We start from the raw sequence: 22485 nt of genomic DNA on the forward strand, positions 1-22485 counted from the left end.
CTGATGGCTCAGTGATTAAGAATCCGCTTGCCAATGCAGGAGACCAGTTTGGTCCCCAGTCAGGAAGATTCCCTGGAGGACGAGATGGCTACCCACTCCAGTATCCTTGCCTTGGAAGTCCCATTGACAGAGAAGTCTGGTGGGCTACAGTCCTTGGAGTCACAAAAGAGTTGGACACGACTTAGCTTAATCACAGCAGTATATGTTATATTGTATTCTACTGCTCTTTTTTTTTCCCCCCACCTAAATGTCTAGTTGAGGCTATTCTGGAGATGGCACTACCTTGTTCTTTTAACAATTACATCCTCTGTGTCAGTGATTTTTAGCCAGAAGGCAGTTTGAAAATTTTCAGGCCTCTAACAATAGATGGGGGTAGTGCTGGATGTATTATAATGCCTAAGACTGCCCCACTGACTTCCAAACATCAGATGTTTGTATGTGAAAAATGCATCTAAGTCTGAACTCCATTTTACATGTTAACACAAAGAGTTTGGTTTTGGGTTGTTGAAAATTTGAATATCCCTGACACTTCCCAGGCCTCCAACTGCTCTGTAATCTAATGGAAGCATGAACATTGGAAGGGCCTAAAGGCTACTGGAATTATGTCAGAGAGACACAGAGGTCAACTTAGGGGGGCTTGTACTAGCCAAATTTGGGATGATTTATCAAAAATAATGAGTGCAATAGTAATACATTGAATGAAAATCCTTGAGTCCATTGTGATAGGCGGGAGGGAGAGATTAGACGATTTCTCAGTATTTTGCAACCAGAGACTAATTGATTCAGGGAAATTCCCTCTTGGTCTAGTGGTTAGGACTTCACACACTGCTGAGGGCATGAGTTCAGTCCGATTCCCTGACTAGAGAAATAGGATCCCTCAAGCCACGTGATGCAGCCAAAAACTTTTTTTAAGTGATTCAGGTGAAGATCATTAATTGATACTGAAACAAAACCATCAGGTGAAAGGTATGGGAACAGAGTCTTCACACAGGCAAAGTACCATCTCACAGGGTACCTACTCAGCCAGAAGTGTACAAAGTACCTTTCCAGTGGAGCAGCTGATGGTCTGTTGAGTCTAAGCTCATATGCCAACTGACAAGAGGCAGAATTAAGTGCATACAGCATCACCTATGAAATCTGATTATATTCTTTGCAGCCAAAGATGGAGAAGCTCTATACAGTCAGCAAAAACAAGACCGGGAACTGACTGTGGCTCAGATCATGAACTCCTTATTGCCAAATTCAGACTTAAATTGAAGAAAGTAGGGAAAACCACTAGACTATTCAGGTATGACCTAAATCAAATCCCTTATGATTATACAGTGGAAGTGAGAAATAGATTCAGGGGATTAGATCTGATAGAGTGCCTGAAGAACTATGGACGAGGGTTTGTGACATTGTGCAGGAAGCAGTGATCAAGACCATTCCCAAGAAAAAGAAATGCAAAAAGGCAAAATGGTTGTCTGAGGAGGTCTTACAAATAGCCATGAAAAGAAGAGAAGCAAAAGGCAAAGGAGAAAAGGAAAGATATACCCATCTGAATGCAGAGTTTCAAAGAATACCAAGGAGAGATAAGAAAGCCTTCCTCGGTGATCAATGCAAAGAAATAGAGGAAAACAATAGAATTGGAAAGACTAGAGACCTCTTCAAAAAAAAAAAAGAGATACCGAGGTAGTATTTCATGCAAAGATGAGTACAATAAAGGACAGAAATGGTATGGACCTAACAGAAGCAGAAAGTATTAAAAAGAGGTGGTGTGGTAGGGGGTTTCAGGATGGGGAACACATGTATACCCGTGGCTGATTCATGTCAATGTATGGCAAGACCACTACAAAAAAAAAAAGGTGGCAAGAATACACAGAACTATACAAAAAAGATCTACATGACCCAGATTACCACGTTGGTGTGATCACTCACCTAGAGCCAGACATCCTGGAATGAGAAGTCAAGTGGGCCTTAGGAAACATCACTATGAACAAATCTAGCAGAGGTGATGGGATTGCAGTTGGGCTATTTCAAATCCTAAAATATGATGCTGTGAAAGTGCTGCACTCAATATGCCAGCAAATTTGGAAAACTCAGCAGTGGCCACAGGACTGGAAAAGGTAAGTTTTCATTCCAATCCCAAAGAAAGGCAATGCCAAAGAATGCTCAAACTACTACTGCACAATTGCACTCATCTCACACGCTAGCAAAGGAATGCTCAAAATTCTCTAAGCCAGGCTTCAATAGTACGTGAACCGTGAACTTCCAGATGTTCAAGCTGGATTTAGAAAAGGCAGAGGAAGCAGAGATCAAATTGCCAACACCCGTTGGATCATAGAAAAAGCAAGAGAGTTCCAGAAAAACATCTGCTTTATTGACTATGCCAAAGTCTTTGACTGTGTGGATCACAGCAAACTGTGGAAAATTCAAGAGATGGGAATACCAGACCACCTGACCTGCCTCCTGAGAAACCTGTATGCAGGTCAGGAAGCCACAGTTAGAACCTACATGGAACAATGCACTGGTTCCAAATTGGGAAAGGAGTACATCAAGGCTGTATATTGTCACCCTGCTTATTTAACTTATATGCAGAGTACATCATGAGAAATGCTGGACCAGATGAAGCACAAACTGCAATCAAGATTGCCGGGAGAAATATCAATAACCTCAGATATGCAAATAACACCACACTTATGGGCAGAAAGCGAAGAACTAAAGAACCTCTTGAAGAAAGAGAGTGAAAAAGTTGGCTTAAAACTCAACATTCAGAAAACTAACATCATGGCATCTGGTCCTATGACTTCATGGTAAATAGATGGGGAAACAGTGGGAACAGTAGCTGACTTTATTTTTCTGGGCTCCAAAATCACTGCAGATGGTGACTGCAGCCATGAAATTAAAAGATGCTTACTCCTTGGAAGAAAACCTATGACCATCCTAGACAGCATATTAAAAAGCAGAGACATTACTTTGCCAACAAAGGTCTGTCTAGTCGAAGCTATGGTTTTTACAGTAGTCATGTATGGATGTGAGAGTTGGACTATAAAGAAGGCTGAGTGCTGAAGAATTGATGGTTTTGAACTGTGGTGTTGGGAGAAGACTCTTGAGAGTCCCATGGACTACAAGGAGATCCAACCAGTCCAACCTAAAGGAGATCAGTCCTGGGTGTTCATTGGAAGGACTGATGCTGAAGCTGAAACTCCAATACTTTGGCCACCTCATGTGAAGAGTTGACTCATTGGAAAAGACCCTGTTGCTGGGAAAGATTGAAGGCGGGAGGAGAAAGGGATGCAGAGGATGAGATGGTTGAATGGCATCACTGACTCAATGGACATGAGTTTGAGTAGGCTTCGGAGTTGGTGATGGACAGGGAAGCCTGGCGTGCTTCAGTCCATGGGGTCGCAAAGAGTCAGACAGAACTGAGCGACTGAACTGAACTGACGATGCCTTTCTGCTTAACAGTTGAACTTGTGTCCACTGAAGCTTCTCGAATTTCCAGTTTACAGATAATACAAGAGCTAGAAGAACAAGCAAGTAACACAAAGTGGAGACACTGGCAGCAGCTCCAAGATAAGGGATATTCCACAAAGTCAATGTGCTGGACTTAAAGGAGTTGACATCATTTAAAAAAACGGAGGTCAAAGACCACAGTGTAGAATTCAACTTATATGAAACACAGAGAAAAGGCAAATCTAGAGACAGACAGACTTGTAGTTTGCCAAGCACTGGGAGTAACAGAGGGACTGCAAATAGGCATGGGGTTCTTCCTAGTGTGGTGGATTACAGGGATGGTTGCATGACTCAGTAAATTCACTACTGTACTCTTAAAATGGGTGAATTTTATGGTATATTATGTATATACCATATATGGTGTATATATGCCTGCCTGCCTGCCTGCCAAGTCACTTCAGTCATGTCCGACTCCTTGTGACCCCATGGGCTGTAGCCCACCAGGCTCCACTGTCCAGGGGATTCTCCAGGCAAGAATAGTGGAGTTGGGTTGCCATGCCCTCCTCCAGGGGATCTTCCCAACCCAGGGGTTAAACCTACATCTACTTACATCTCCTGCTTTGGCAGGCGGGTTCTTTACCACTAGCGCCACCTGGTATGTTATGTAGTGTATATTACACATTATAATACCAATAGTTATTAATAGAAATTGTTAGAAAGGACTGTTCTAGATTAAAAAAAGACATCTAACAATCAAATAGGCTTCCCAGGTGGCACTAGGGGTAAAGAATCCACTGATGCAGATTCAATCAGTGGGAAATGGCAACCCACTCCAGTATTCTTGCCTGGAAAACTCCATGGACAGAGGAGCCTGGTGGGCTACAGTCCATGGGGCTGCAAAGCATTGGACACTACTGAGCGACTGAACACACAGCAAACTAGGGACTGCCCTGGTGGTTCAGATGGTGAAGAATCTGCCTGCAGTGCAAGAAACCTGAGTTCAAACACTGGGTAGGGAAAATCCCTGGAGAAGGGACTGGCTACCCAGTAAAGCATCTGCCTACAATGTGGGAGACCCGGGTTCAATCCCTGGGTCAGGAAGATCTCCTGGAGAAGGAAATGGCAACCCACTCCAGTATTCTTACCTGGAAAATCCCATGGATGGAGGAACCTGGTCAGCTACAGTACATGGAGTTGCAGGGTCTGACATGTCTGAGTGACTTTCAAATATGTAAAACCTAAGTTAGGTTATGGTGCGGTTGGGATACAGTACATGGAGTTGCAGGGTCTGACATGTCTGAGTGACTTTCAAATATGTAAAACCTAAGTTAGGTTATGGTGCGGTTGGGGTAGAAGAGCATTAAGACACCAATTGTATATAAACTGTACCTTAATAAAGCTGATTTGGGGCTTTCCTGGTGGCTTGATGGTAAAGAATTCACCTGCCAACGCAGGAGACGTGTGCTTGATCCCTGGGTCAGGAAGAACCCTGGGTAGGAGGAAATGGCAACCTGCTCCAGTATTCTTGCCTGGGAAATCCCATGTACAAGGAAGCCTGACATGTTCATGTAGTCCATAGGGTCAGTCAGACCCAACTTAGTAGCTAAACAGAAGCTGGTTCTAAACTCCCCTCTGGAACCAATGGGGGAATCTGGAATAGATTCCCATGGAATAGATGCCATAGATTTTACGGATTTTGCTTCTTTTGAGATGTGCTAAAGGCACTTGGGTGTGCTGTATCTCCTAGGGTGCATGCCTGGCAGACCTCTCCAGAAGCAGCTTATTCTTTCCAGGAATCTTAGGCCACCCTGTGATCCAGATTCTGCTCCACTTGCATTCCTGGGGAGACCCTGAAGCAACACACCCTTTCTTTGCAGTTAGATTTAAGGTTGCTTTTCAAAAACTGAACGTATTTTTAGAGACATAGGTGATGAGATTGACAAACAGAAAAATCAAAGTCAGGGACCTCTGTTGAGGGAATACAGTACACAACTGGGTAGGGTTCCCAAGAGAAGTCCTCGATTTTAAAGGAAACCATGCTTGTGAACATGAAAGTCCTCATCTGTCCAGATTATGGCTGTTAGGTCTGCATTTTACAGAGTGCAAGGCCTCAAACGACCATGATGGACTCTATAACCAGCCAGGGAGAAGTTCCAAATCTAGTTAACTGGTCCCTTAGCTGGTCTAGCAGAGCCAGATGCCCTCTGCAGGTAGACTACCACACCAGGCCTGCCTTCCTCCACCAGACTGTCCTTTGTCAAGAACTTCAGTTAAGCTGTTATATTCCATCTCAAACAGCTACAGACACCCCAGGAACATGACCAAAAGACCCTGCCCCTCAGAGCCTAAGGTTTGATATTCTTGAGTGCTGCCACCACCCAACATGTCTGTTTTAATATTAGCTATGGTTTTCAAACTATCACAATTTTTATGGATACCCATTAATGTGCCAAATGAGAATTTTTTGGTCCAACCTGGTCACAATCTTCAAGTTTCAACTTGTTCTTTCCCTGCCTCAGCCTACATTTTCAGTATTCCACTCAGTTTGCTCTTGGGATACTCCATTATCAACATTTCATTCTTGGGTCAGTTCAGTTTAATTGCTCAGTTGTGTCTGACTCTGCAACCCCACGGACTACAGCAAGCCAGGCTTACCTGGTCATCACCAACTTTGGGTCAGGGAAGGAAAAAAGCAAAGTATTCTGGAATTTTAAGTAAACACAACTTTTGTCTTAGAAGTAACCTGTTGCTGCTTAAAATGAAACCTACATCAATACTCTAATGCAAACAAAGACAGATAATTGTTTAGTTTTTATTTCATAATCATAAATTTAACTTTGCAATCCAGCTAAACTTGGAGGGGGATAAGGAAAATATGGAACCCAAAGAACTGTAGCGAGAGCACAAAGATTATGGGATATTTCGAGCAGATGGGGGTGAAGGGGTGCTCTCCTGGGCTACAGAAGGAATGGTCTGGTGGTTAAGTAAAACACAAGTCAAATTTATTAGATTTGTCCACAGTCAGCAATGGTGATCTTCTTGCTGGTCTTGCCATTCCTGGACCCAAAGCGCTCCATGGCTTCCACAATATTCATGCCCTCTTTCACCTTGCCAAAGACCACATGCTTGCCATCCAACCTAGAAACAGAATAATGAACATTACTACCTGTGACCAGAGATGTTAAATACTGGAAACATTTTATTCTTCTACCTAAAAAACACTGGCAACACCAATAGATTGCTTTAAGCCAGTCTAAAAAACATTAAAAGTCTCCACTGTTAAGAATCCTAATTTTAGAATGGACCCCTTAAAAAGAGCCAACAAATCACAAGCAAATTAGATGAAAGCACCACTCTTAACTAAACAAATCAGCTAAATGCCCTGTTTTGCTAGAGTTATCTCCACGCACTTTCTATGAGCACACTACAGAAATTTAAACTGTGATCCAGCCCTTCCACCATCTTAGAGCAGGCAACAGAAGGGAAAGCGCCTCTGCCACGTCCTGTCTTACCACTCAGTCTTGGCAGTGCAGATGAAAAACTGGGAACCGTTTGTGTTGGGGCCAGCATTTGCCATGGACAAGATGCCAGGACCTGTATGCTTCAGGATGAAATTCTCATCGTCAAATTTCTCGCCATAGATGGACTTGCCACCAGTACCATTATGGCGTGTGAAGTCACCACCCTGTGAACATAGAGAAACATGTCACTTTTGGCAACACAGTCAGAAAACATGCCATGTCTGCAAAGTTCAAACTTTTAAGACTCAAGTTCAAAACAAGGTGGTCAAGGGACTTATCAGGTGGTCCAGTGGCTAAGACTGTGCTCCCAATGCAGTGGATCCAGGTTCAATTCCTTGTCAGGGAACTAGATCCCACACATTGCAACCAAGACCCAGCGCAGCCAAATAAATGATTATTAAATAAATAAAACTAGAAGGTGGTCACATGGAACCAAAATGGTAGAACAGCACTTCATATGTGAACATATTTTTTAAAAAAAAATAGCACTATAGAACTATAGCAATTTAAAATGCATCCTATCAGTGCAAAATTGTAAAATAAATGGGCCAGGAAATTTTAACAGCAGACTGGCCCCAGTGCAGACAAACCATATATACACATTTTGGAGTATTCTAGTTCAAGCCTAAATTAAGACAATCCAAGTCAGTTTCATACCTGGCACATAAATCCCGGAATTATTCTGTGAAAGCAGGAACCTTTATAACCAAATCCTTTCTCCCCAGTGCTCAAAGCACGAAAGTTTTCTGTTAAAATAAAGTATATATACATATATATATATGGACACACACACACCAGTTAATAACCACAATACCTTTGTTAAACTAACCTGCTGTCTTTGGAACTTTGTCTGCAAACAGCTGTAAAAGAAAAATGACAGTTAATTAACAACATCTGTTTGCATATTTTGTTGCTTAGTACCCTTGTCTTTAGGGGTTTCTGAATCATAAATTCGTTTTCTCACAGGAACAGAATGCTTCTCTCAGTAATTGCTCTGAATCCCAAATAAGAACTGTTCCTGACAGCCTTAAGTCCTGTGGTGTTGGGTTAGCAACATGAGACCCAAAGACGTGCCAAAAATCCAGAACCAGCAATGACTCAAATAGTGTGAGGCTTCTAAAAAGTGACTTAAAACTTTTATGTGTTATCACACCTACTTCTGAACAGATATATGGCTTCTCAAATGTACATCACCTCCCCCAACTTCAGTATGAACCTAACGACAAGATTTTCAGGAATAGCAAGTACTCCTGCTTGATCAGGGAGTAAACAGGTGTAATTTTAGTCACTGGTAATGAAAATGCTACTACCTCCAATCTGTTAACATAGCTTTACGGATTGGATGAGCAGTCACTTCTTGGTTTCCAGGTCCCTTACCTAGTAGTGGGGTAAAAAATAAAGATTGGTTTCTAGTACAACTGCTTCAAACCTTTCCTGCATATATAAAACATTTTGGCCCAAAACGCTTAAACACCATGCTTAAACAAACCCTTTAAAATATTTCATGAACTATTACAGAGATCTGTGACTAAATCATCTATTGAAATCCTGTATGTTTCTTAGATCTACTTATTTAGCTTCTAAATATTGTGTGTAAAACATATGGTCTCTCCTAATTCTAGCGTTTCTCAAACCCTGTACTCACCCGCTTCCCTTGTAAACCGTTACTAAAGTTAGAAGTCCGTACTGGCAGTTCCATCTCGATTCTCACCAACGGATATGCCAAGAGATCCTATCTCATTTCCATTAAGCCCTCTGGCTAACCCGAGACACACGCTAGAAAGCGTTAGGCTCAGGCCAAGTTTCCACGTGGCCCCCGATCAATTATCAGCTGACTACAGATAAAAGTGGGGCGTAGATCAATAGGATGTATTATTTCTCCGAAGAGTTTTACCTCAGGGCAAGCTTCCACATGGGCCCTTACCAATTCTTAGCTCTGACTACAATACAAGTAGAGTAGAGACTCAATAGGACCTACTGTTTTCTCTAACAAGGGTTTAGGCGTCTTCTATGTTCCTCCAACGCGGACAGAGTTATCATGGCAGGAATCCCTCTGCCCTCATGATCGGCATGGGGGCCTATCCATCCTTGGGATAGGATCCTAAAACTAACCACTGGCAGCTTTTGAGAGGTCGGAGGATAAAACCACTTAGGGCTACACCCTAAGTTAGACAGCAGGACAGAGGAGCCTGGCGTGCTGCAGTCCATGCAGTCAGAGCTGAACACGATTTAGCGACTGGACACTTCAAGACCTACCGGTTAACCGGAACGGAATCGCATTTACCGTTTCAAGAGCACGCCGAGTTACTTAGCTACCTTGCTGTAACCACAAACTGATTAATAAGTACTCCTAACATCCCTTAAGTAGTTAACAAAACCATCAGAGGTGGCCTGCCGCGGAGCCAGTCTGGACTAGCCCATTCTGCAGGACGACGACCGGGAGGAGCCCGGGCGCCTCCCATCCACCGTCACCGCAGCGGAAGGCGGGCCTCGGCGCCAGCGGAGGAAAGGCCGCCTGCACATTTCCGCTCGGGGTGGGGGCGGGGAGGGGCGCGAGGGACCTCCTTCTACATCTATCTCAGAATTTTAAGACATCTGGGAAAACCCTGGAGTCTGCCAGCCCCGCAGCCCTATAACCCAACCATGAACCAGCAAGCATCCTCCGGGACCAGGGCTAGGCTGCTATCCCCACCGACCCTGACGCGCCCGGGGCGGGAAAAGCAGTCTTCAGGTGCGACCGTCGCGTTAGCGCGAAGGGAGCCGCTTCCGAGCACTCGAGGGTGGGCTCGGGACGGTCGCAGCCGCCTGAGGCCGGCGTCTGCCTTCCGTTTAGGGCGTTGTCGACCCTCCGGGGCCTGCGGTCCCGCGTGGCGACCAACAGCTAGCAGCCCGAGCACGTGCGCGGCCGGAAGGGCGCGGCCGCCCCTCCCCCGCCCGCCCCGCCTTTGTCTACCCGCCGCCCCCGGCCTCCCAAAATGGCCCCTCGTCAGGAAATGGCGCCGCGCCGCCCGCGTTCCTCAAGCAGGGTGCCTGCACCCGGTTACTCGGCCTCGCCCCCCGCCGACCGCTCGGGCCCACCCGGCGCGTCGCCGCCTGCCCCAACCTCAAAAGAGACGCGGCCCAAGGGCTCGCCGTCGACAGCGATGTCGAAGAAGACGGTGGGGTTGACCATGGCTAGACAGCAAGGAAGGCTCCGGGGTGGCGGCGTCTGCAAGGCAGCACGAGCCCCGCCGCCCTCCTCTTTTATAGCCAGTTTAAGCCCCGCCTACAGCCGGTCGCGCGCCTCATCTCTGGCCAATCGCGACCAGGGGTCAGTCGAAGTGACGGCATGGCTGGCCTATGAGTAGAGATGGCGCCCGAGAGGCAGGACTGGAGACGCGCGTGCGTGCTGGGCGATGCGGGCAGGTTCCCGCCCGCGGGCTCGGTCTCTGCGCTGCGGCGTGGGGTCGCGCGCTAGCGATGGCTGTGGGGGCGGGGATCGGACGTGGCGATCGCCCTGGTGGGCCGGTGGGAACTGGAGGGCTGTGCACCTGCCCTGCCTGGCGACCAGGACGTCTCCCCATTGCTCAGAGGGGGAAACTGAGGCGAACGCAGGCCTCAAGGTCGCGCCGCCCGCCAAGGTCGCTTGGGGTCCCAGGAGCGCGCCTCTCTGGGAACATCACCATTTTCTCACTGCAGATGAGGTTGAGGCTCAGTCGCCTCCCTCTCTGCTTCCCTCTCTCCCTTCTAGTCTGAGAGGTTATGAAATGCTTCCAAAATGTCCTACTTTCCGAAAATATCTTGCACACTCTACTTGAATTTTCTCCAGGAGGAAGACATTAAAGCAAGAGGCTGGCAGACTCTTACCTATAAAGACACACTGCGCACTTTTGCCTTCCTTTTAAATCTTTTAAATTCTCTACCCCGCACCCCCTCTTTCAGAGGCAGAATTGAGTTCTGGGTGAAAGACAAAGCCACAACTTAAAAATGAATTCCCTTAGTCAAAGATATTAATAATGCTTTTTTTTAATTACTAGTACTAAATGCACTTATATGACCCTGGTCTTTTGTTCAGAAAACCTTGAGAAGAAAATCTATATATCCTCCAACACTTAGTTGCAACATTCAGAGTGTTGTTTAATATATTTCTGAAACTCAGTTTCTTCATCTGCAAAACCAGGATAGGAATCTGAGAAGCAAGTGAGAATTTATGACTGATGAAATCCAGTGTCTGGCATCGTGCCATTATTAATAATGGCATTGTGAGCTTACATGTGCTCAGAATTTACAGAGTGTGGTTTTGTTCTCACAACCAGCCCATAACCCCCATTTATAGAAAAGTGGAAAGTGAGCATCTTCCATGTTAAATAGCTTGTTCAGAATAACCAGTTTAGGAGTATTAACAAAGCCAGAACTGGAAACTGCGTGTTTTGTTGTTTGTTTTTTTTTGTTTTTTTTTTTTTGCTTATTCCACATCACCTTTTGCTTTGTGACCCTGAGGAAGCTGCTTGTCCTTATCTGATACAGAAAAAATGACCCAAGGCCCTCAGGGGTAAACTCCCTCAACTTCTATCTCCTTCAACTTCCTATCTCCTTTCTATCTTAAAGCAGTTAGGAACCCCTCCTAAGAAATAAATGAATGGATAATAAGAGCATCACTTATTGGCTTCCCTCACATTACTATTCAAAGTCAAGCCTTCTCTTTACTATCATCCTCTCACTTCACACAGGTATACCATGTGTACACTCAAGAAAATAACGTGCACGTGTTCTGTTTGTTAAAGGGGGAGCCAGTGTTGCAGGGGATCCTTTATTAGCATTATCTCTTGAATAGGACTTCCTTACCGAGTAAAACTTCAGCAGGCATAGAACCTCAGGAATGTGAGGCTGTCCAGTGCCTTATTTGGATGATTCTGACCAAAAGCAAATCCAACTGAATTCAACAGAGCCCTGATCTGGTTAGCTGGAGGTGTGCTATACCAACCACCAACTGGCAAGCAGAAGTCTGTGACTTTGTCCATGGAGCATATTATAAACAAGTGCTTACTTCAAAAATGTCTCTGGAGAGAATGTAACAGGGGGGAAAGTCAGGTTATTCAAAATTATAAAAACAGGCTACTTTTTTTTATGGTAGATGATAGAAGATGGTAACTTGTCTCATATGTGCTTCTTGCCCAGGGCCTCGCTTCTGCTTCTGCCACTTGGCTTCTGCTGAGACACGCAATGACATCACAACCCACACACCCATGGCTTTCTCCAGGCCACGTCTTCCCTGATATGACTCTCCATCAGGAACCACCTCCTGCTTCCTTGATGTGCTGGACTTTTCTCTTCCATTTCTCCAATGCTGACCTTTTCCTCTTGAACTGTTCCACACTTTTGTCCTGTCATAGTCATACATTTGATCTTGTTTTGTTCCTTACACATTGGCTATGGTCAACCTTATTCACTCTCATGGCTCAGATTCTCAGGTAACTTCTCAACCAAGCTCCAGGCCCACGCTAACTCCAGAGCTCCAGGTCCCTCCTCCCTGCCCACTGGGTCTCTCCTCAAGAATAAACCCTCAGACAGAGCTCTGCCACCTCCCCCTCTTCCCCAGGCCTCCCCATCCCTAGGCCTGCTCTCCCTCCCCACCGCAACAACTCTGGCTTGGCCTTTGGCAGCAGCCTCCGAACTGGTTACTTGGCCCAGGTTTTTCTTGGTATTTCTGGAATGGTCATTTGCCAAGTCATGTGGTTTTGTAACTCCCAAGCTGTGCAACCTCTTGGTCACCCATAGTGACCAGGCAGCTCCTTCACAGTCTGGTCTTAACTTGCTTTTCAGTCTCCTGGCTGGGATTTTTCCTGCCACGTTGAGTTTCTTATTACCACCCCCACCCTGCCTTTCCAGTACTCTTTTGCCTGTGGCCTGTGCCACCAAATCTTACCCTGTGGTCCCCGTGGGAAATCTTCCTTAGCTCTCCCAGAGGTACTGGGTCTGGTCTGCAGCTTCAAAACTCAGAAGACATGTATTGAATGAATGCATAAATCCATGAAGAAAGGGCCAACCAAAACCTGGCCCTGGGGACTCCCCTGGTGGTCCTCAGGTCTTCCACGGCAGGAGGCAAGGGTTCAATCCCTGGTGGGCAAACTAAGCTCTCATATGCCACATTGCCAAAACAAAAATAAAAGCGGCCCTGGAGTGTGACTCCTCAGTGGGGTTGTTAATTAATTTGCACACACTGCCCAGAGCTGGTGACTCTGCATCCCACTCCGGCATCAGTAATCATCCAGTCACTTGACAAGCAGCTTCTCACTGAACATCATCGTTCAGGTGCTGAAGATGTTCACTTCAGCCCCACCGTACTGTCCGCACATCTGCGGAGGATACCTGCCCGCACCCTCACTCCTTGCTGGTTCCATCCTTGGTCCTGTCCACATCTATCCAGCCCCATCCAGGCTGTCTAGCCCCATGGCCGCTCTTCCTTTCCCCCTTAGAGGAAAAGAGCTTCCTACAGCTCTTCTGGCTGCCTGGATCCTCCTCACCCACCAGTCCCTGAAGAGCACATCCTTGCCACCCTCTTCTTCCCTCCTAATTCACTCATGAGAGTAGTCTATGCTTCTGTGACCTGTCCAATCACTTCCCCCTCCACACGTGTCATCAGACTCCTGGGCCCCCACCCTTAACCCGAAGCTGCCCTAGCCAAGGCCCCCAGGGACCTCGCATTTACAAACTCGAGATTCATTTGCTTTATGACCGCTGGCATTTGACCCCATCATGCCACAGCCCCAGGTACCCACCCTGCTGTTTAGAATGTGTTCAGTAGCAAGCAGGAGAAACCTCAGGCAGGAGCCAGTCTCAATAATAGAAATCCAGAGGGGCTCTGAGTAGATGGGCCTACTGAGCCGTGGTTAGAAGTCAGGAAAGCCGAATGGAATGATCAAAATTCCAGCAGGGCCACTTTCCTACCCCTGAGAGTTATGTGGGCCTGGGAAGTCTATACAGGAGTTCAGAATGCCTATCACATACAGAGATGATCAGATGGGGACAGAAAAGATGTTTATGTAGCTGAGGATTCATTCACGTTGAAAGGAAGGCAGACTGTTCTGTGCAGGACCAAGATGGGGGCCTCTGCGGCAGGCCAAAAGAACTCTGTCTGCAGCCAGGCCAGCCTGGCCATTATTGACCCGAGTCGGCTGTTAAAATGTGCAGTAGGTTTCTCTCTCTCTTTGACTTAGGTATGCAATTATTTTTCCCTTGCTGCACTGCCCAGCATGCAGGGATCTTAGTTTCCTGACCAGTAATCGAACCCATGCCCTCCGCAGTTAATGCTCAGAGCTCTAACCACTTGACTGCCAGGGAATTCCTTGCATTTCCTTCTTTTTTTTTTTTAATTTATTTGCACCAGGTCTTAGTTGTGGTATGCGGGATTTTTAGTTAGGGCATGTGGGATCTTGTTCCCTAACCAGGCATCAAACTCAGGCCCCCTGCATTGGGAGCTCAGAGTCTTAACTGGTTCAGAAACTGCTAGCGAAGTCCCTGCATTTCTTTTTTAATAGCTTTTAACAGGTGAATTTCATGGTGTGTAAGCTTTATTGAGATGTAGTTTACATACCATGAAATTCACTTGTTTTAATCATACAATTCAGTAATTTTTTAGCAAATTCAGAGCAGTGCAAACATCCCCACAATCTAATTTTAGAACGTGTCCCTCACCCCAAGTACCTTGTGCCCTTTTTTAGTAATTCCTTGTTTCCACCCAGTAACTGCTTTTAAAATTCTGTAGTTAAAAAGTGATTTAGACTTGTGGTTTGAAATGGAAATACTATAAAGTTTATATATTGTGTTTAAACATTTAAGAGAACTTTAGGTTCAACATATTTAAAAGTCTATCAGAACTATTGCTCAAGGTGGTTTTTTTCTTTGCTAATTTGGACAATTAAGTACTTCAAAAGGAAACCAAATGTATTACACCTATAAATGCAGTTTAAATGTTGGAAGATGTAGTAAAAGAATTCAAATCTTCCATGTTTATAAAGATACTAATATGATGTACAAGATAAAGAACTAGGTTTTAAAATGATAGTTTAATAAGTTAAATATCAGTTGTGAAAATATAATAAAACAAATATAAAATATAAAACAAACAAACAAAAAGTATAACAAAATAAACACTGAGTAGCCTTTTTACATAAAAAAGAAGCTGCAGGACTCCAATCTTCATGTCAAGGGCCCTGAGGGCCTTTGATTTTCTGTCCTCAGGCTGGTCACTTCACAGTTCCGGATGGTGCCACCACCTCCCGTCCCCTCCTGCATCCCCCCAAGTTCATGTTCAAGATAGTCTGGTTGCTGCGAAGACTAAGGAAGAGGGAGAAAGGGAAAGGGGAAGAAGGCCCGAGAATTACGCCACCACAATCCTGTTGGCTAAGCTTTCCCAGGAGCCCCGCCCAGTGGCTTTCACCCTTGGCTGCAGGAATCCAGGAAGATGAATATTTTGATCTGGGCACATTGCCAACCGAGCCACCCGGCTTCTGTTAGTAAGAAGGAAGGCAAAATGGATGCTTTGGGAGATAACAGGCAGCATCCAGGGCACCAACTATTGTCACCCAGCAGAAAAGTGATGGACTGGGAGGCATGCGGGCGTTCTCAGTCCTTAGGAAACCTGCATAATAGGGCACAGGGAGAAACCCCACTCAGCTGGCTTTGGGGAGGACCACGCCGCGCCGCGTCCCCCCCCCCCCACCAGAAATGCTGGATCTGATGGCAGAGTGGGGATTGCATCTGCTTAGTGGAGCCCAGATCATTCCAATCTCCCTGATCACCCCAGATCACAGGAGGCTGGGAAAAGTGGTGTCTGGTGTCCTCTTGTATTCCCCACTCAGAAGATGGGGCATTTCCCTAATACAGAAAAGGGCACAGTAACCAAACAAGGATAAATAAGGCTTAGGATAGTTAAGTCAGGATTCCAGGAGGTATCGGGTGCCATTATTAAGATCATTATTTAATTCTCACAGCAGTCCTTTGAAGTAAGTACCGTTATTTTTGCTATTTTTCACAAGAGGAGACAAGCTCAGAGAAGTTGAGTAACTTCCTTGGGGAGAGAGAGCCAGGGTTGATGCCCATTCTACCTAGCTGTGGGTCCTGTGCTACTCACTGTCATGTCACGTCCTGAAATTTTAAAAAATCATGTTAAATATATATAACATAAAGTTTACCACTCTAACTAATAAGAGCACAGTTCATAGGCATAAAGTGCATTCCTATTACTGTGCAGCTATCACCACCATCCGTCTCCAGGACTTTTTCATCTTCCCAAACTGAAACTGTCCCCATTAAACACTAACTCCTCATCCTCCACTCCCAGCTCCTGGCACCCATCTATCTGCTTTCTGCCTCTATGAATTTGCTTATTCTAGAAACTTCACAAAAGTGGAGTCATACAGTATTTGTCCTTTCGTGACTGGCTTATTTCACTTAGCATAATGTCCTCAAGGTCTATTCAGGTTGTAGCATGTGTCAGAATTTCCTTCCTTTTTGTAGCTGAATGATATTCCTTTGTTTATCCATCCTTCTATCCATGAACACTTAGATTGCTTCCATCTTTTGGCTATCATGGATAATGCTGCTGTGAACATTGGTGAGTCCTTTCTTTCAATCTTTTTGTGCATAGTCTATGACGTAGAATTGCTGAATCAGACAATAATACTGCTTTAATTTTTTGAGGAACTTCCATACTGCACCATTTCCATGGCTGCACCATTTTGCATTCATTCCAGCCATGCACAACAGTTCCAATTTCTCCACATCCTCACCAACATGTTATTTTCTGTTTGTTTTTATAATAGCTGTCCTAATGGGTGTGAGGCGGTGCCTCGTTGTGGTTTTGACTCGCATTTCCCTAAAAGTGCTGTTGAACATCTATTCTTGTGCTTTTGGCCATTTGTATGTCTTCCTTGAACAGAGAAATATCTGTTTAAACCTAATCTATTCTTTAAGTGAGTTGTCTGGCTTTTTGTTGTTGAGTTTTAGGAAGACTTTACATATTCTGGATATTAATGCCTTGCCATATATGTAATTTACAAATATGTTCTCCCATTCTGTAGGCTGCCTTTTCATTCTGTTGATAGTGTCATGATTTTTTTTTTTTTTTTGAGTGCCCACGTTGTAGCCATTATCTTGATCTCATCTTTGGCTGTGTTATAAGTCACACTCAGTTTTGGTGTGTATTTGAGTCCTACCAGAAAGGGAAGGTCATTTTACCCACAGAGCCCAATTCTCCAAGTTCCTGGGGTGGTTTCAGCCAAGTCCCTGTGATGACCATCCTGGCCTCTTTCTCTGATGCTGAAGGCAGAACTGCAGCAGGTGAAGACAGAACCAGCAGAGGAAACTGAGGCAAGGACCATTCAACCCACTGCCCAGGAGCAGCTACATCACATACGGTTGTGTTGCTGTTTTAGTTGCTCAATTGTGTCCGACTCTTTGCGACCCTTGGACTGTAGCCCACCAGGCTCCTCTGCCTGTGGGGATTCTTCAGGCAAGAATACTGGAGTGGGTTGTCATTCCCTTCTCCAGGGGATCTTCCTGACCCAAGGATCGAACCCAGTTCTCCTGCATTGCAAGCAGATTATTTACCGTCTGAGCCACCAGGGAAACCCATCATGTACAGAGCACAGAGCAAAATGAAATGTGAGGCCCCTTGTTCAAAAATTGTCAAGGGTTCCAAGACAGAGACAGCAGAATATTAAGCCAAGAGCAGGGGGTGGGTGGTGGTATGGGTGTTATAGGCAGCTCCTGAAGCCAGCTCTGCCACTGCCTTTGGTGGCAAACCAGCAGGTGCCTGGGGAGCCCTGGGCACAGGGGACTTTACACACACCCCCTGACTGTTTTCCAAGGCCATCACCAAGTGCTCATGAGGAAGAGTGGAGGCTGGTGCAGGAGATGGAGAATACTACTGAGGCTCTGAGGGAGGAAGAGGGGCCTGAGAGGCCCTCCGACTACAGGAGCTTTGCAGTAAGCACCCAGCAGTGACTGTCTGCCCCTGAGGGGACCAGTGAGTGAGACCTGAGTCTGAGGCTCAAGCATGTGGGGCTCCTGGAGCCTGAGAGTAACCATGCCAGGCCTGATACCACGTGCCACTGGGGATGTGGCCGGAGAGCCAAGACCTCCCGAAGGACAGGCATGTGGGACCCCTCTGTCCTGACAGCAGGGCTATCAAGAGAAGCACTACAGGGGTCCCCAGACCACACCGATGGCCAGGAAGTGGCCGTCTGCAGTGAGAAGGTGAAAGGGCAGAGTGAGACCACCCACCAAGGTGCAGGGGCACAGAGCCTGCTGCACGAGACTCTCACAGACTCAGATGCCAATCCCACCAAAGGAAGGTCCCGTCCTGCTGTCTGTGGGGAACTGAATCTAACGCCGCAACACAGCTCACCCACAGGCCAGATGTGCTGAACCAACAGCTGACAAGCAAGGATGCTCCATTTCCTGGGTGTCCTGACCCTTTACTTCAGCCACTGCTATTCTTTACACACTGTGTCTGGAATTCAGTATGGAATCCCTCGTGCCTGACTGCCTTTGAAGTGGGCCATTGACTTTTTCCTGCCGTTGGACTGGAACTTGCCCTGTTGGCTCTCCTAGATGTCTAGCTTGCGAACTCACCCCACAGATCTTGGGGATTGTCAGCCTCCATAATCATGTGAGCTAATTCCTCATAATAAACAAACAAATACACATACCTCCTGTTGGTTCTGTTTCTCTGGAGATCTCTGACTAAATATAGACACAAAAAAAGAAGGAAAAATAAAACAACCTAGATAAAGTGACCCATCATCCAGAAAGACAACAGTCAATAGAATCAGGCCCAGTGATGGCCTGTGTCATAAGGCAGAAACTTGATTTATTTAAAGGTATTTATTTATTTACTTATTTGGCTGCTCCAGGTCTTACTTTCAGGCTTATGGAATCTGGTTCTATGACTAGGGACTGGACCCAGGCCCCCTGCACTGGAGTCTTAGGCACTGGACTATCAGGGAAGTCCTTGTTTTGCTTTGGTTTTAAGTCAGTAATAATAACTAAGAATTGAATTTACAAATAATACATAAGATGTCAATTTTTTAACAGACTTTCTAAAAAGAAACTATTTTTAAAAGCAGTTTTAGACTCACAGCAAAATTGAGGGGAAAGTACAGACATTTCCTGTATATTCCCTGTCCCTGCCCACCCGTCCCCTGGCCTGCCAGCTTCCCCCATTATCAACATCCCTTACCAGAGTAGTGCATATGTTACAGTTGATGAAACTACGTTGACCCGTTGTACTTACCCAAACCCACAGTTTACATTAGGGTTCTCTCTTGGTGGTGTATATTCTATGGGATTTGGGGATTTTTTTGGCCATGCCTGATGTCTTCTGGAATCTTTGTTCCCTGACCAAGGATGGAACCATCTGTTCTCTCTGCTTTGGAAGTACAGAGTCTTAACTACTGGACCACCAGGGAAGTCCCTTCTATGGGTTTTAACAAACATATAAATACAGGTGTCCACTGTTAAGGATTACACAGAACATTTTCACTGACCTAAAAGTCCTCTGTGCTTCACCTGTTCATCTTCCAGCCCTCAACTCCTGGCAACCACTGATCTTCTTACTGTCTCCATAGTTTTGTCTTTTCCAGAATGTCATATAGTTAAAATCACACGGTATGTATTCTTTTCAGGTTGATTCTTTCGCTTAGTAATGTGCATTTAAGTTTCCTCTATGTAGCTCAACTGCTTATTTCTTTTTTAAAAATTTTTTATTGAAGTGTAGTTGATGCACAATATTATAAAAGTTGCAGGTGTACAACAGGTGGCTCATTTTTTAGTGCTGAATAATATTCCATTGTCTGATTGTTCCACAGTTTATTTATCCATTCATCTATTGAAAGACATCTTGGTGGCTTTCAGATTTTGGCAATTGTGAATAAAGCTGCTATAAACATCTGTGTACAAGTTTCTGTGTGAACATGTTTTCCACTCCTTTGCATAAATACCAAAGAGCCTGACTGCTGGATTGTGTAGTAAGAGCGTGTTGAGTTTTATAAGAAACCATCAAACTGTTTTCCAAAGTGGACAGGCCATTTTGCATTCCCACCAGCAGTGAATGAAGGTTTCTGTTGCCTTGGTGTTTTATTTTTTATCATGAGTGTGTATTTACTATACAAAAGCAGCATTTCCTGCTCATGTTGCAAGAAAGTCAAGCAGACAGTGACACCATTGGGAGTAGGCAGCAGCTCCACTTTGGACTCTTCATATTTGGGCTCCTGTGGATAGGGTGGTAAAAACAGCAGACCCCAACCTCCGGAGACCTCAGGCTTTGTGGTCCCACTCAGTTGCAATCAGGAGGGATTTTGGCTACAGGCTGGAAACACCAGACAAAGCCAGCTAAGGTCACATGGTCTCTTTTGATGTCAGCAGGGTCGGTTAGCCAGTCCATCTGGTGGAGCTTGCTCCATCCTCCTCCACCTCCTGGTCCAGTCCTGACCCCCACCCACATCCAGCAGCAGTAGGGAAGAGCAGGATGGAGGAGACAGCCCCTTGAAGCCAGCCAGGGTCTCAGCACCTAAAGGGGCCACAAGGAGCTTCAGGGGAGCCAGGAAGGAAGCTGCTTCTCCAGGGGAGGACAAGGTTACCGTGTCTAGGTCTTGCTCTGCCACCAAGCATCAAAGCAGAGGGCAGAACTCTTCCTCAATCAAACCTGCAAATGCCCCCTGGGCACCTAAACGGAGACGATGCCAACAGGAGCGCAGTGTGCTTGTGAGGTGCTTAGCAATGGCAGGTGTGACGGCTGTTGCGGAGTGTGGGCCAGGCCACAGCACCTCTCAAAGGTGGCTTTGCATCCATCCTATTCCTTCCTGCCTTAATCTCTTTGACAAATGTTCTGGGCGTTGGAATAAATCAGGACACAGGAAAGATCTGGTCCAGTCCCTGCCCTCACGGAGTTCACAGTATTGTGGGGAGGAACAGATAAAAAGTATGATCTCCTCTGCCCAAGAATGTTTAATCAAGCTCTAGACTTTCCTGATAGGTGACAGGACACACGGGAGATAAAGGAGAAAACTAAGCAGTGCTAGGAGGGAACAGCCAGGTGAATGTGGGACATTCTAATATGTGACTTGTCTGAACTGTTTAAAAAAAATCAATATAAGGGGAAAAAAGGCCAAGAACTGTTCTAGATTAAATGAGACTAAAGAGATACAATAACTAGTTGCAAAAGTAAACCTTGATTGGATCCCCGATTGAGAAAAAAAAAAAAGTGATAAAATGCATTTTAGGGGACTTCCCTGGTGGTCCAGTGGTTGAGAATCTGCCTTCCAATGCAGGGGATGTAGGTTCAATCCCTGATTGGGGAACTAAGATCCCACACACCACGGTGCAACTAAGCCCACGTGCCTCAACTAGAGAGCCTGCACACCGCAACTGCTGAGCCTGTGTGCTCTAGAGCCTGTGCTCCATAAAAAAAGAAGCCCCCATGCACTGTAACTAGAGAAAGCCTGTAAGCCACAACAAAGACCCAGGGCAACCAAAAAAAAGGGGGAGTGCATTTTTGGGGGGGGTCTTTTTTTAAAATTTTTAAATAGAAGGATAATTGCTTTACAGAATTTTGTGGTTTTCTGTCATCCATCAACAAGAATCAGCCATAGATAGGGGACACCCATGTCCCCTCCCTCCTGGGCCTCCCTCTCCATCCAACCCTTCAGCCTGTTGCAGAGCCCCTGTTTGAGTTCCCTGAGCCACACAGCAAATTCCCTTGGCTATCTATTTTACAAATGGTATTGTGAATTTCTATGTTGCTCTCTCTATACATCTCTTCTCCCCCCTCTCCTCCCACTGTGCCCATAGGTCTGTTCTCTATGTTTCTTTCTCCTTGGCTGCCCTGAAAATAAATTAATCAGTGCCATCTCTTCAGATTCCGTATATATGTGTCAGTATATGATATTTACATTTCTCTTTCTGACTTACTTCACTCTGTTTAATAGGCTCTAATTTCATCCACCTCATTAGAACAGATTCAAATGCGTTCCTTCTTATGGCTGAGTAGTATTCCATTGTATGTATGTACCACAGCTTCTTTATTCATTCATCTGTTGATGGACATTTAGGTTGCTTTCATGTTCTAGCTATTGTAAATAGTGCTGCAGTGAACACTGGGGTACATGTGTCTTTGTTGTGTAAGCCACAACAAAGACCCAGTGTAACCAAAAAAGTGGGGGCTGCATTTTAGGACAAATGGGACCTTTGAATGTAATAGGTGAGGCTGTGGAATTACTGTTCATTTTCTTAGGTGTGATAATGGTAGAAGAGAACGTTTTTGTTTTTCCAAGGTGCATGCTGGAGTATGCAGAGATGAAATGTTTGGAGGGGTGAGTTGGGTCCTTACATGGAGTGAGGGTAGGGGTATGTCTAGGGGTTGAGCTGGAGGGGTGGCTTAGGTGGTTTGCCTACCCCTTGAGTGGTGTTGAGTGCAGGGGGCATATGCAGTGCCCTGCTTTCACTCCCAACACCACTTTTTCCTCCCAGCTCTTCAAAGGTGGCGGTT

The 22485-nt window shown here is 45.6% G+C and overlaps 1 protein-coding gene across 2 annotated transcripts; it reads right to left on the bottom strand.

Moving 5' to 3' along the window:
• Positions 1–6227: 6227 nt before the first annotated feature.
• Positions 6228–10189, bottom strand: PPIA (peptidylprolyl isomerase A). Of its 2 annotated transcripts, XM_043872423.1 has the most exons (6): positions 10060–10161; positions 8267–8333; positions 7786–7816; positions 7614–7702; positions 6948–7120; positions 6228–6573 (listed from the first exon to the last, which is right to left on the bottom strand). In XM_043872423.1, the coding sequence occupies exons 4-6, from the start codon at positions 7620–7622 to the stop codon at positions 6441–6443; spliced, it is 315 nt and encodes a 104-aa protein (XP_043728358.1). In that variant the 5' UTR covers positions 7623–7702; positions 7786–7816; positions 8267–8333; positions 10060–10161; the 3' UTR covers positions 6228–6440. The 2 variants fall into 2 exon arrangements, with proteins under 2 accessions (XP_043728358.1, XP_043728357.1); XM_043872422.1 differs by lacking the exon at positions 8267–8333 and having other exon boundaries at positions 10060–10189.
• Between the last annotated feature and the right edge of the window lie 12296 nt (positions 10190–22485).

This window comes from Cervus elaphus, chromosome 18 (genome assembly GCF_910594005.1).
Source record: "Cervus elaphus chromosome 18, mCerEla1.1, whole genome shotgun sequence".
In the NCBI taxonomy this organism is placed as follows: Eukaryota; Metazoa; Chordata; class Mammalia; order Artiodactyla; family Cervidae; genus Cervus; species Cervus elaphus.